At 56.6% G+C, this 14,391-nt stretch overlaps 1 protein-coding gene across 2 annotated transcripts; it reads right to left on the bottom strand.

Moving 5' to 3' along the window:
- Positions 1-1,540: 1,540 nt before the first annotated feature.
- On the bottom strand, positions 1,541-12,911 carry Znf865 (zinc finger protein 865). Of its 2 annotated transcripts, none has more exons than XR_013050592.1 (2): positions 1,875-12,783; positions 1,541-1,783 (listed from the first exon to the last, which is right to left on the bottom strand). XR_013050592.1 is itself a non-coding variant. In XM_006991927.4 (2 exons), exon 2 carries the CDS (start codon positions 5,670-5,672, stop codon positions 2,499-2,501), a length of 3,174 nt encoding a protein of 1,057 aa, XP_006991989.1. In that variant the 5' UTR covers positions 5,673-5,699; positions 12,792-12,911; the 3' UTR covers positions 1,541-2,498. The 2 variants fall into 2 exon arrangements, 1 of the variants encoding a protein (XP_006991989.1); XM_006991927.4 differs by adding an exon at positions 12,792-12,911 and having other exon boundaries at positions 1,541-5,699.
- Between the last annotated feature and the right edge of the window lie 1,480 nt (positions 12,912-14,391).

Raw genomic sequence — 14,391 nt, 5'->3', positions numbered from 1 at the left:
ACTTACTCAGATGAGTCCTTGATTTTCTCATGGAGAAAATGTGTTGCTAGTTCAGTCCTTGTTCATCCAGCATCCCCAAGAGATGACCCTGAGATGATGCATAATAAAACTCACCATTTCCTCTAAAGAAAGGAACCTGCTTCCTGTCTCACTGGCGCCTAGCTGAAGCTAGAAACATACACGGGTTCCTTAAGCCCCCTTCTTCCCTAGCCTTATTTCTGATCAGTCTCCCATCATGAGCAGTTAAGCACTTCTTTTCATCGTCTGTTCTTGTAGACCCTGCCAACAGTGGCCTCATGTCTGGATGCCCACAGCAGTGCGTGTCAGGTCCTGTCTTCTTCCCTGTCTCACATGGAGTCTTGCCACTGAACAGAAACTCCCTGTTGCTTTCACAAGGGACCACCGGGCTGGAGAGATGGCTCAGTGGTTAAGAGCACTGAATGCCCTTACAGTAGGACCCGAGTTCAATTCCCAGCACCCACATGGCAGCTCATGACTATCTGTAACTCCAGTTCTATGGCAAAACACCAATGCACATAAAGAATTTTAAAAATTAAAATTAAAAAACAACAGAAGGGACCACCAACACATTGGCAGTGTGGATAAGTGGCCAGTCAGGAAAAGGGGAAATACAGCAACTGATACTCAGGCTTGGTGTTCTGATTCAACAAGATGGGGGGGGGGGGCTGGGCGCTAATGAAGTCTGTATGCTCCATCAAAAGAGGGCAGTGGAGCTGGGGTGCAGTTTTGCTGCTAAAGTGCTTGCCTAGCATGCAGGATACCTGGGTTCAATCTCCAGCACCACAGAAACCAGGCATAACAGCACATGTCCATCTTCCCAGCACTCTGGAAGTGGAAGCAGGCAGATCAGAAGTTTGTAGTCTCAGGGAAGAGTCTCCTGAAGCCCTATTCTTCTCTGAGGAGCTATAGACAGTTAATGGTTGCCTAGGGAAGGGGGGTCATATTCCTCAAAGGTGTAGCTATTGGTAAGCCCGCCCTTGCTTGGGTAAATAAGCCATCCAACCTATGTTTATGCAAGCAACTGTGACTAAACACAATAGGTCACCAAGAGAATAAAAGATAGGCAAGCAGAGGAGCCTGTTGGAAAGAAAGGGTTCATCGGGAGGTTGAGGGGGTAAGAGCACAGTGGCGGCTTTATAGGTACAACCAAAGGGATGTGTGTGTGTGTGCGCGCACACATAGATGTATAAAATTGAGAATAAAATAAAGTTTGGGCCAAAGGGATGGTTCAGCAGTTAAGCGGACTAACTGCTCTTTCCAAGGATCAGGGTTTGAATCCCAGGACCCACATGGCTGCTCACAACCACCTGTGACTCTAGGGCCAGAGGATCCCAAGGCCTCTGTTGCCCTCCATGGGCGCCAGGCGCCAAGCGGTACACAAACATACTTTCGGGCAGAATAACCATACACATACTTTTTAAAATAAAAATAAAAGGCTAAATACAGAAAGTTCAAGATTTAGCCAGCTGTAGTGGTATACACTTTTAATGTCAGTCCCAGGGAGGTAGAGGCAGGGAGATTTCTGTGAGTTCAAGGCCAGCCTTGGGTTACATAGACAGACCGTCTCAAAAAAAGAGAGAGAAAAAAAATCAAGGCTAGTCTTACCTCAGCAGCAAGTCCATAGCCAGCCTAGACTACATGAGATCCTGTCTCCAGAAAGTCTGCAGAATGTGCTAAGTTCCACAGGTGTGCTCTCTCAGCCTACTGGAGTGTGAAGGTCATGTCCAATCAATTCGTGTTTCCCTAGTACCCAGGTCAGGACCTAGCAGACAGGAGGCTTCAGGTCACAGTGGTTGAGAGCATGGTGAGGGGAGCCTTGAAATCTCAAATCCGTTCCTGAGAGATCGACTTACCTGTCTCACGGCTCTCCACTTGCCCAGTTCAGAGGCCAATGCCGGGGACATGGCAAATCCTCACTCAACCCAGGTGAAGAGACTGTGAGGTGCTGTGTGTCCATCCAGTCATCAGAATCCCCCAGGAACAGCAAGGACAGACCCCAGCGGCCCTGTTGATACGATTTATTGTTCTCTGCTCTGTACAAGCCGCGTCTTCCCCCCACCCCCCCAATCCAAGAGCACCCAGACCCCCACCTGTGCCCTCCCAACTCTGTTCATAGTCCACTGTCCAGCCAGATCCCAAAGGAAGTGGAGGCGGTGAGTAGTTCGGACCCGTCTCCACCAGAGTTCACTGGAGCCAAAATGCTGCTAGGTAGCCGATGAGGTTTACAAAAGAAGGCTGGACGGAGGATCAAGTTCAGTGTGTGACGGACGAGGAAGGAAGGGCCAGAATGGCCTGGGATTGGAGCAATGTAATCTTCAGTTTAGAGGGCACGGGATAGGGAGGAAGCTAGACCATCTGTAGTTTTTTAGAATGGGTAACAGTGAGGAGGGTGGGGAGAGTCTGACCAGCAGTCCCAGAAGGGGAGAGTCCAGAAGGTTCGGAACGTCTGATTGTAGTGGCCCACTGAAACCTCCGGGTCAGGGATCCTTCCCGGCCAAGGCGTTTCCCCCTGTTCCGGGTCCCCCAAGACCCTCAGCCTTGTGCACCAGGCGGTGTTTTTTCAGACCGTAGGTGTTGGCGAAGCCCTCACCGCAGGAGGAGCAGCGGAAGGGCCTGCCGCCCTGATGGGCGGCCAAGTGCTTCCGGAAGTAGCCAGGATCCTTGAAGGCCTTGAGACAGGCGGGGCAGCGCAGCTCGGGCCGCGGGGGCTCGTGGGCGCGCTGGTGGCGCAGCACGGAGCTCAGGTAGAAGAAGCCCTTGCCGCAGTGCTCGCAACGGTAGGCGCGCTCGCCCAGGTGCAGCCGCTGATGCTCCAGCAGGTTGGAGCGGTAGCGGAAGGTCTTGCCGCAGGCGCCGCAGCGCTGCGGCCGGGCCACGGCGTGCAGACGCCGGTGCTCGGCCAGGCTGGAGGACTGCGCAAAGCGCTTGGCGCACACCCCGCACTTGAAAGCGCGCTCGCCGGTGTGCACCACCCGGTGCTGCCGCAGGTACCAGGAACGCAGGAAGCCTCTGCCGCACACGCCGCACCGGTAGGGCCGCTGCTCCGTGTGACAGCGCTGGTGGCGCATCAGCAGGGCCGCCTCCCAGAAGCGCTTCCCGCACACCGGGCAGCGGAAGCCCCGCTTCTGCCGGTGGCTTCGGCGGTGCAGGAGCAGGTCGTACGCGCCCGCAAAGCTCTGGCCGCAGAGGCCGCAACCCAGGGTCCGGCGCACCAGGTGCACATACTTGTGAGTCACCAGGCCCAGGAAATGCTTGAAGCTTTGGCCGCACGTGGCACAGCTGAAGCGCTCGGCGCCTGAAGTGGTCCCGCCACCCCCTCCGGTCACCGTCGTCCCACCCGAATCCTCGCTGCCCCCAGACACGCCGGCCAGCGCTGCCACAGCCGCCCCCACCTCCCCGGCCAGTCCGTTGTCCAGCACGCTGGATGCGTCGGTGCCGCCGCCGCTGGAGCCGTCGGCGGCCTGGGGGCCACTGGGCGTTGGCGGGAGAAGACGCTCCGGGGCGGCCTGGTGGACCAGCTTGTGCCACATGAGGTTCTCGATGAAGCCGAAGGTCTTGCCGCAGGCGTCACAGCCGTATGGCTTCTCGGACATGTGGGCTTCCTTGTGGCTCATGACATGAAAGAGATCCGGGAAGTGCTCCCCACAGTCCGAGCAGGCGTAGCTCAGGCCGTCGGCGGGCCCACCTGAAGTGCCCGCAGCCCCGGGGCCACAGGCCCCCGCGGCCCCCTGGCCCGTGGCGAGACCCGTGGCTCCGGCCAGGGCGCAGGGCAGCTGGAGCCGGTGCACTTGGCGATGGCGCGTGAGGCTCTGCGGATAGCCGAAGACCTTGCCGCACAGCTCGCACTTGTAGGGCCGCTCCCGGGTGTGCACCACGTGGTGCTTGCTCAAGTGGAAGGATTCACGGAAGCGCTTCCCGCACACTGGGCACTGGTGGGGCTTCTCCCCGGTGTGGATGCGCTCGTGGCGCTTCAGGGTCTCCCGGCGCCCGAACGCCCGCCCACAGATGCCGCAGCAGAAGGTCTTGCCTGGGACGCCGGTGCCCGCGCCGCCGGGGCCGCCGTTCCCGGCCCCACCGAGCAGCAGCGGGTGCGCGCTGAGAAGGGGGACAGGCACCGCACCGTACACCACAGCCGCTGCGGCAGCCGTGGCCTTCTCGTCGGGGGTGGTCGGGTCCGCGGGCAGGAGGTAGGGGCCCGGGGGGAAGGTGGGAGGCGGCTGCGGAACCGAGGCCGCCCCGTCCTTGGCCGGCTCGGCGGCCACGGGTGGCGCGTGGGCAGCCTTGTGCCGCAGCAGGCTCTGCGGGGCCGAGTAGGTCTTCCCGCACAGGTCGCACGGGTACACCGGGCGCGGGGCCCCCGCCCCTGCGTGGGCCGCCTGGTGCTTGAGGAGGTAGGAGGCGTCGCGGAAGGCCTTGCCGCAGATGCCGCAGGGCAGGCGCAGCAGGTCGGCCGAGTGCGTTTTCACGTGCCGCTTGAGGCTCTCCCTGCGGTTGAAGCTTTTGCTGCACACGGAGCAGGAGAAGGGCTTCTCACCCGTGTGGATGATCTGGTGCTGGTGGAGGTGGCTGGGCTTCTTGAAGACCTTCCAGCAGAGGGGGCAGGCAAACGGGCCCTCCCCGCCAGCAGTGGTGGGGGGAGGCATGGCCACCCCGGGTGGGGCGGCCGGGGTGGCATTCCCATCCGCGGAGGCGGCAGGCGCTGCAGGTGTGGCTGGGGGGCCCGAGGACACCGCGGCAGGGGCAGAGGTGGCTGTGGCACTGGCTGTGGGTCCCGGGAGGCCCAGGGAAGGAAGCGGGGGCCCAGGCTGCGGCGGCCCCCCAGCAGTTGGTGGCACGTCCTTGTGGCAGCGCCGGTGGCGTATGAGACTGGAGACGTGGTTGTAGGTTCGGCCACAGACACCGCACTCGTACGGCCGCTCCCCGGAGTGCACCAGCATGTGCTGGACCAGATGCGAGGACTGTTTGAAGGACTTCTGGCACACGCCGCACGGGAAGCGGCGCTCCATCAGGTACTTGAGCCTTCGGAAGTAACCCTTGTCGTCCTTGGTTGGGTCGCAGGCTGCCCCCACGGTGGGCCCAGGTGGGGTCTGCGTGGGCGTGGGCAGTGGCCCAGGGGTCCCGGTGGGAGTGCCCAGACCTGATGCCACCCCCGGCCCAGGCGTGGGCCCTCCTCGTTTCAGGTTTCCGAACAGGTGCTGGTGCCCAGAGAGGTCGACAATTCCCCATTGCGGGGCAGGGAAGGCAGCATCAAAGAGCGGAGGGGGTGGCGCCCCGAAGGTGGGCGGCAATGGCGGATCCAGCTTCTTGGCTTGGGAAGAGGATGAAGAAGATGAAGATGAGGAAGATGAGGAGGAAGATGATGACGAGGATGAGGAAGGAGCCTCCGCCTTGGGTTTGAAACTGGACTGGGGTGGGTAGTCATACTGGGGCGGAGGAGGCTGGGGCGGGGGCTGGGGCGGGGGCCCCGGGGTGCAGGGCAGGGCGGCCACTGCCTTGGCATGCTCCCCGTACAGCTCCATGGGCTCAAAGCGCTGGTGGTTGAGGAATTCCAGGAAGTCAAAGGGGTAACTCTGGAAGTGGACCCCGTCCTCGCCCCCGATGCCGCTGCTCCCGCCACCCCCGGCACCGCTGCCTGCCTGGTTTGCCTCCATCTCTGGCCGGTGGAGAGAAGGGAGACCCTGTGAAGAAGAGGATGGGGACTGAGCAAGGGGAGCCGGCGAGGAGCAGGCCAAGGGAACTACATCCACGCTCCTGCACCAGCGCCCTTCTCTTGGCTCACCTGACATTCGGTCCGTACATGAGTTTCCCTCTTACCTGTGTGGACCCGGGGTCATTCCTAGCCTCCTCCCAACCATATCTCCATCTTTTCCTGGATCTTCACACACCTCCCTCTCCATCCTCAGACTGTCTTCTCCACGCGCCTGTAAGGCACCTGCTTTCTCCCCCGGAACCTTGATGGTGGCGGTGGCGTGTGTGTGTGTGTGGGGGGGGGGGTTCAAACCCTCTCCTGCTCTCGCCTGAGCCTCCCCGCACTCCGTCTGCATACGTTCCTCTGGTCTCGGTCCTCTCAGGTTTTGCCACTATAACGTGAGGATAAGGACAGCACCCAGCTGAGTGGTTAAAGCAGTGCCTTTGGGAACCAAAATGGCAGCTTCAGACCTAAGCCCTTTCTTTCTTTTTCTTTTTGGCTTTTTTGAGACAGGGTTTCTCTGTGTAGCTCTGGCTGTCCTGGAAGTCACTCTGTAGACCAGGCTGGCCTCAAACTCAGAGATCCGCCTGGCTCTGCCTCCGGAGTGCTGGGATTAAAGGCGTGCGCCACCACTGCCTCCCCCCGCCCCCTCTAGCTGTGTGACCATGGGCAAATGACTGACCCTCTGCCTCCACGACCACCGTGACTAAGGGCAATCCAAGCTCTCAGGAGGCTGAGTGCTCCAAGTTTGAGGTAACCCTGTGGTGAGGAAGGAAGGGAAGGGGGAGGGTAGGCGAGGGCTAAGGCAAGCTGGATTTTCAAGCACAGGACTGTTGTCAAGATTCAACGTTTTAATATTAGCATGGGGAAGGCTCCTCCAGGCACCTGGTAAGCCCTCAGTATATGGGACTGCCTTCTATGAATCGATAGCATCTAGTCCAGTAGCCGAAATGGGAAGTCAAGAACACTGGGGGAGAGCTCACCACTGGGAGAGAGGGGATAGTCTTTGACTGCAACGTAGGAAGGAAAACCCACTAGCCTAGGACAAGTCAGTTCCGACAGAGTGCCCGCATTCCTGGAGGCAGCTAGCTCAAAGCCGTGGGACACACGCACAGACCTGGGTTCTGATCGGATCTCTGCTAAGATCCATGCTTTCTCCCCATTAAAATGGGCCGGACCTCTACACGGGAATCTGAGAGTGAAATGCAACATCCATCAGCAGTGTGCGTTCCAGCCCTGTGCTGTGTGCGCCAATGATGATGACATCCCACACCTGGGCAGACCTAGACCCTGTCCTTGACTAGGGTTTCTCTCAGCCCCTCCTGGCCGCCAGGCAGGCAGGCAGGCAGGCAGGCACTCTCTTGCACCACCTTTGCAGTGTTTCCCATTCCTGCTGTTGATCTGCCCTCTCTGCTCACTGGAACCTCAACCTCCCGAGTTCACTTCTGTGTTCAGACACAGCAGCCCCACTGAGCTCTTGAAGAGAGGTGGGAGAAAGGCAGGTTTCTGCCCACCATCCCGCGCCCCTATAGTTCTGGCTCTGCGCCCATCCTCACCTTCCTCACCATACTGTAGTAAGAAGCCAAGGAGCCGTGGAGGAGAGGACGTCCACCCAAGGCCCAGGACCTTTATTCAGTCTGCCTGGTTGGCTCTCGGCACCCACAGGTGAAAGGTGAGTATCTCCACCCCACCCCACCGCTACACAGAATTAGATATTTTTAGTATCCGGCTCTGAGTGTTCTTGGACATGATTCAACATCCCATGCCCTTTACACCCCCTCCATTTCATCTAAGCTCCAGAAGGACCAAAGGCATAGCAACCAGAAGAGCGCATGCAGAACCCAAGTGAGGGACTCGGCCACCAAGGAGGAGGGCACGGAGCAGAAGGATGCAGGAAGGAGATTGAGAGGGAGGGGGCAGGGACGTGTGCTGGGAAAACAGACACCGGCTTTGCTTGCCTCCATGAGGACCTTAGTGACAGCCGCTGCGGCGTCTCACACAGGCTGGTCTAGCCTAGGCACTTCCACCTCTTAGCTCATCAGGCCCTTGGTACAGCCTTAGGTGGAGACACCTTTTCTCTCTCCACTGGACAGATGAGAACACTGAAGCACAGAGATCTAGAAACCCCTCAAGAACAAGTCTGCAGGAGAGCAATTGGTGTGACAGCCAGGAGAAAATTCCAACCCCCGTGAGAGAGGTCTTCCCAGGAGTTGTACCCTGAACATGGAGGAAGAAGCAGGGTAGAATCATGGAGACAGGAGTCTTCTTTAGGGATGCTCTCTGGGACCTAGCAGGTGGTGGAGGGGTTACTAGTCAATAGATTCTGCCAGGCATGGTGGTGCACCTCTACACTCCCAGCACTTAGGAAACTGAAGCAGGAGTCAAGGCTAGCCTCGCCTACATAGTGAGTTTGAGGCCAGCCTGAGATACAGGAGACTGTCTCAAAGAGCAACAACCCCCATGGATTCTCCGTCTGCCTTGGGACATCCTTCCCCATCCCATTCAGGTTCCTATACTCATACTGTCGCCCCCCCACCCCCGGCCCATCCCCCGGCTGTATTCTCCTCACCACAGGTAGTGCCACCATATGCCGTCACTTTTACTGTCTGACCTCTCAGCGAAGGGACAGGGACCAAACAGCCCGTTCCCTTTGCCACTGTGCCCTAGCACCTAGCGCGGTGTGTATGTGGACAAGCTGTGGGTACTTAACAAATACTTGCTGAGGATGAGATGAAGCAACACCTAGAGCTCTCTCCTCCTCCTCTGGGAGATCCATGAAGAGACCGCGAGGGAAACTAGAGAATGTGTTGCAATGAATGAAAATGAAAACACAGCCAGGTGCTGTGGTACATGCTTGCAATCTCAGCACTTAGGAGGTAAGAGGTAGGGAGACCAGGGGTTCAAGACTAGCCTCAGCTGCACAGCATGTTCAAGGCCAGCCTGGGCTATATAGCACTCTGTCTCAGAAAATGAAAATAAAAAGAGAAAATGAGAATACAACATACCAACGCTAGAGAGGGGCAGCTGAGGTGGTGCTCAAAGGGAAATGCAGTGCAGTAGGTGTCTACATCGATAAACACTGGCCAGATAGTAAATGAGGGCAAGAAAGAGGCTTCAGCGGGTGTCTGCAGAGGAAGCCGGACTGAAGTCTTCAACCACTCCCTCTTTTAGAGATATTTAGTGTGTGTGTGTGTGTGTGTGTGTGTGTGTGTGTGTGTGTGTGTGCGCTCCCTGCACGTCTGTCTGCGCACAGCCTACACACCTGAGTGGAAGCCAGAAAAGGGTGTCAGATCCCCTGGATTTGGGTTACAGGTGTTCTGAGCCACCAAGTGGGGGTTGGGTTCTCTGCAAGAGCAGCAAGGACTCCTAACTGCGGGCCACCTCTGCGGCCCCAAACTGCCTCTTTCCTGAGGTGGCACATGTCAAGTTTATGAGATTATAATGGGAGAGCCCCCCCCCACACACACACATACCAAACAGAGTTCCACATAAACACAGCCAGTTTTAACAGGGGTAAGGAGATGGTCCAGTGGATAGAGCACTTGCCATGTAAGACTCAAGACCAGAGTTCGGATCCCCATAACCCATGTAAAAGTAAAAGTTAGGTGGGCAAAACAACTCCCTGCAATCCAGCACTCAAGAAGGCAGAGAGGGGGATCCCCATGGCAAGATGCTTACTTACACTAGCCCAACTTGTGTGCTTCAGATCCAGTGAGAGCCCTTGCTGCGATAGAGAAAGTGGAGCGGAACCAGGGAAGACACTCGCCGTCAACCTCTGGCCCCTACACAAGTATGGACATGTGCACATGCCACACACACACGGGGAACAGCTTTTATCAGGTCACATCTAGTATTTGACTCTTCTAGTCCTCCTCCAAACAATGAGAAAGGATGGGTAGAATTACTGAGTCAGAAACACTGAGGCCCAGCCAGGCGTGGTAGCACATGCCTTTAATCCCAGCACTCTGGAGGCAGACGCAGGCTGACCTGAGTTCGAGGCCAGCCTGATTTACAGAGTGAGTTTCAGGACAGCCAGGGTTACACAGAGAACCCTGTCTCAGAAACAAACAGACTCCACACTCTCTTCCCTTTCAGTATTTCACTTTCCAAAATGGAAGTAGGGCCCCTCCACCACTGTACACTGAAGACAGGACCTGTCCCATCCTCTCCCTTCCTCCTGCCTCCTAGTCACATCTCTGGTTGGCCAGCCACTGTTATTCACTGGATTCTAGAGTACGGCGCTTGGTGCTTTATACAGTATGTCCCATTCACTATTCCCAACACTCAGAAGGATTGCTCTCCCACTTAGCCGGGAGGATGAAGGCCAAACCATGACCCTCCTGTTGAAGACTAGTGACCCCGTCTCACTCAGGAAAACCCAAAGTCCTTCCCGTGACCCCCACAGGCCCCCACAAGCTTGCAGCTGTTCCTCCAACATGCTGGCTCCACTTCTGCTCCAGGGTCTGTGTTTCAGGACTGTTGCTTTCGCAGGCAAAGTCAACTCCCCCACACTCTCCTTCCTGTCTCTGTCCAATTCCTGTCTTCTCAGTGGGGCTCTGCGTGGCCAGTGCCACCTGTCCCCAACACCTACACTCCCCAGCTAGCTCCATTTCCCTCTAGATCATTCACCAGCACTGAATGCACCGTATGGTCTGCTTTCCCGTGTTTTCCCTGGTCTCCCTCTCTGATGCCATGTGCATGGAGAGAGTTGATGCTAGGAATCATCCTCCATCTCTCTTCCACATTATTCACTGAGCAGGGTGTCTCAATCGAATGCAGAGCTCACAGATATGGCTAGTCTCATTAGCCAGGCTGCTCTGGGGCTCCTATGTCTGCCTTCAGAGACTGAGATGACAGGTGGACCTCCCAGCACACTGGCATTCAGATGGGTTCTGGGAATCTGAACTCTGATCCTCATGCTTTCATGGCGGGTCCTTTAACCACGAAGCCGTCTCCACAGCCCCAGAAACAAGCCTTTAAACGTTTCGTTCTTAACTCTGTCCTCAGGACCTAGGACAGTACCTAGCTTGCTAGTCACTTTAAACAAACTTTTGGTTCCATTGATTGATTGTCTGTGTACCCATGTAGAGGTCAGAGGACAACTTCTGGGAGTCAGTTCTCTCCTTCCACCACATGGATCTTGGAGACAACACTCAGGTCATCAGGCTTGGGAGTGAGAGATTTGACCTGCTGAGCCATCTCAAGGGCCACTTGATAAACATTCCCGAATAAGCGAAGGGACGAGGGCAGGCAAACAGGGTGAGGGAAAAAAAAATACACCACAAGTCTAGCAAAATCCACAGCTCACACTCTTATCACTCCACCTGCAAGGTGAGGAAGCTGTCAGAGCAGCCCCATGGTGGGTCACGGCAGTCTAGGACCAACCTTTCTGTTCCTTGGCTTACCTGAGGAGCAAAATGGCATGGAATAGCCCGTATGTGGTTTTAGTAATATCCCAGCCCCTGCAACTCTGTCCTCTTCTGTATTTTTATTTTGTGTGTGCTGTATGTTTGCATGTGAGGGTGAGGGTGTGGAGGTGGGGGCCAATGTGTGTGGCCTCCTCAACTACTCCCTTTCTTTCTTTCTTTGAGAGTCTTGCGTTAAATCCGGAGCTAGCCAGTGAGCTCCAGGAATCCTCCTGTCTCCATCTCCCCAGTGCCAGGATTACAGGCATAGTGCCACTATGCCCAGCTTTTTTTTTTAGTGCTGGGATTCTGAATTCAGGACCAAACACTTTACCGGTTGAACTATGTCCCCCAACCCCATGTAGCTTGATTTCTAATGTTCCCCTTCTCAACTAGCATAGCTCCTCTATGTGGACAGGAACTTTTGCCCATTTTATTCTGTATGAAGTAGATGCTCATTAAACAGGTGTTCAAAGTGTTTATGAGTGAATAAGGAATGAGTGGATGCAGAAAGACTCTTAGGAGCTTGGTAGGGCTGACAAAAGCCAGGCAACTTATCCCAAGGCTCTTTGGGATCAAGCCTTCTCTTTCGATTCTGCTCCAAACTCACGGCTGCTCTTCCACACACCACTGTTACCTCTGGAATTTTGCACCAGCTATTCCCCAGATCTTTGAATGGCACGATTAAATCTTGTGTTTCAGCATTCACCTCTGGGAATAGCTCACCAGACTCTCTCAGAAAACTCACAGAGCAGCACTGTTTCTGGTCTGCCTCTCAACTAGGCTGCAAACCCCTGTAAAATGAGGGTTAGTGGGGGTCTCTCCCATTCACCACCTATGGGAAAGGATGTAAGCAGCGCCAGGGTCTTTCCTAAGAAATTTGGGACAATGTCATGAGACCTGGCTAAAGATGGGGGGGGGACAAGTGCTACTGATGTTCCATAAAGAAACATTCTCTGCTAACTTGCATTGTTCTGGGACAGCAGAGGCCGGGATGAGGGGGGGGGGGCGGGAGTGTTTCATGATAACCTGATGCTAAGCGGGCAGATGTTTCTCCCCGAATGGGGGAAAGGACTCTGGAGGAAGCTGTTCCACGGCGGGGTGGATCTGAAGAGGTCTTTTTGAGGGGGCTGCTCGAAGGAGTTTTAAAAAGCGCTCTTGGCATAGGCGAGAACAGAAAATATTTTTTTGCACCCGCAAGGAAGGCACTGGGGATGGGCTGTGTGTGGTCCGGCATGGTGGGGGGGCAACTCTTGTCACAAAGTACAAATGCAACACCCCCTGGAGGCGATCCTACAGGAGATCGGGGCGGAGGGCTCGGGAGCAGCTGCCCCGTGAGCAGCGCGATGCTGCTGGCAGGGGCAGGCTCTCCTGGAGGAAGCCGCCGAGGCGGTGGGGAGGGGATCCGTGGGGGGCCCTGGCACTGGAGAGGGCCGTTCCGAATGAAAACGCGTCGGTGCCCCCCTCCCGGTGCCGGGGGACGTCCACGGGGGGAGCTCTCTGGAGTGATCCTGTAGGGGACTAGTGATCGGGGATCCCCCTGCCTCGGGCCCGGCAGTGAAGCACTGACGTTCTGGGGGGGAGGGGGGTGCGTCCTGGGGACTGCGGCAGGCCAGGGCGAGACCCCCCGCCCCTGGGGAACCCGGGGCCCCCGGGCCGCACCCCCAGTCACTCACCGGCGCTGGGGTCTCCGCCGGGAGGAGGCTGAGGAGGCGGAGGAGGTACCGCCGCTCCGGGGAGACCCGAGGGCCCAACCGGAAGTGCCGCCCCTTTGCCGCCCCCCCCCACGCTCCCCACCAGCCCCGCGCCTCCTGCCCGGAAGCGGAAGTCGCGCCCCGTTCCCCCGAAGCGCCGGCGTGGAGGGTGGCGGCGAGGGAACGGGGAAGGGAAATTACGCCGGCACAGTGTCTCTACGACACGGGAGGGGGGCCGGCCCAGGCCGCTTCCGGTGGGCGAGCGGAGCCTGGTGCGCCTGCGCCCCCCGCGCCCGCTTCTTCCCAGGGCACCACCCACAGCTGCGGACATCCGGTTCGGACACACCCTGGGGGCGCGGGTCCCACGCTTGAGCCCCGCCCCCGGGCCGGGCCCCGCCCATCCCCGACCGTCCCGTTAGAGGCTGGTTCGATTCCTGTGGCTGCTCCTCCGCTTGGGTTGTTCTTCCCTCCCTCCAAACCCCTACTTTTGGAATTCCACCCTCCCGCCCAGGCCACACCCACAGACCACGCCCCCTCTTAAATCCTGTCTATCACACAAAAAGCTGTGCACCACCGCCTCTTGCCTTTCAGAGACATCACTTTTTTTTAACTTTTTAATTTCTTCTTTTGAGACTTGGTCTCACACGGTGGCTCAGGGTGGCCTTGAACTCCAGTGTAGGCCATACTGGCCTCAGATTGCAGCAATCCTCCTGTCAGCTTTCGGGAACTAACTCTGGGATTATGGGGATAGCTCTCTAATAATGTGTAGGTCCTTTGCACCTTGAAAGCACGCCTTTAAGTCGGTCATTACCAGCCATTGGCATCAATCAGCATGATGCTCCTTAACCCAGACTGACTGAACAGAAAGCTTTGGGTGGATTTTAGAAACCCGAGTTGAACCATTTTTGATGCACGCCTCTCTTAACTCAGCCCCATTACGGACAGCCAAGCCTAATTCTATTCAGCCAACCTCTTCCTTTCTGGTAACCTCTTCCCTCTCCATGGCCTGAATGGCAATCATGTCCATCCCTAAGCATCTTCTCCTAACGGTTAAGTCCTAATGCCCCACTTTGGAAAGTACTTCCACGTAACTGTTTTTGAGATTCCCCTACCAATGCTCGCAGGTGTCCTTATCTTCTTGTAAGCCTATCTTAAAAGATCTTTAACAACAGCAATCTTGAACTCTGCTTCACTCTAAAAAGTACTTCTTTTAGCCCCACCCTTCAGCTAAATGCCGTCCATTCTGCCAGTCAAGCCTAAAGTTCTTTGATCCTCAGCCCAGCTTTTAGCCTCCTTTCCCAAGATGCGACCTAGTTTGTACTGCCCAAGTACTGCGCCTCATCTTAGTCCCGCCCTCCCCTCGAGCTCACATTCTTCTCTCTAAATCCTACCGAAATGGTCAGTTCTGCTCACCCCCCTCACTCCACTCCCCGGAGCTGGCCATCACTAAACCCAGGGCCTTGTGCATTCAAGGTACATTACCGCTGAGTTATACTTCAAGCCCTCAACTTAGTTTTCTCTTCCTAACATCAAGTCCTCTGGAAAAGAAATCGGAGCCAGAAACTGTCCTATGCAGAATGCC

Source organism: Peromyscus maniculatus, chromosome 1 (genome assembly GCF_049852395.1).
Source record: "Peromyscus maniculatus bairdii isolate BWxNUB_F1_BW_parent chromosome 1, HU_Pman_BW_mat_3.1, whole genome shotgun sequence".
Lineage (NCBI taxonomy): Eukaryota > Metazoa > Chordata > Mammalia > Rodentia > Cricetidae > Peromyscus > Peromyscus maniculatus.
The sequence above is the reverse complement of the archived record's forward strand: the minus strand, read 5'-3'. Positions and strand labels throughout refer to the sequence as shown.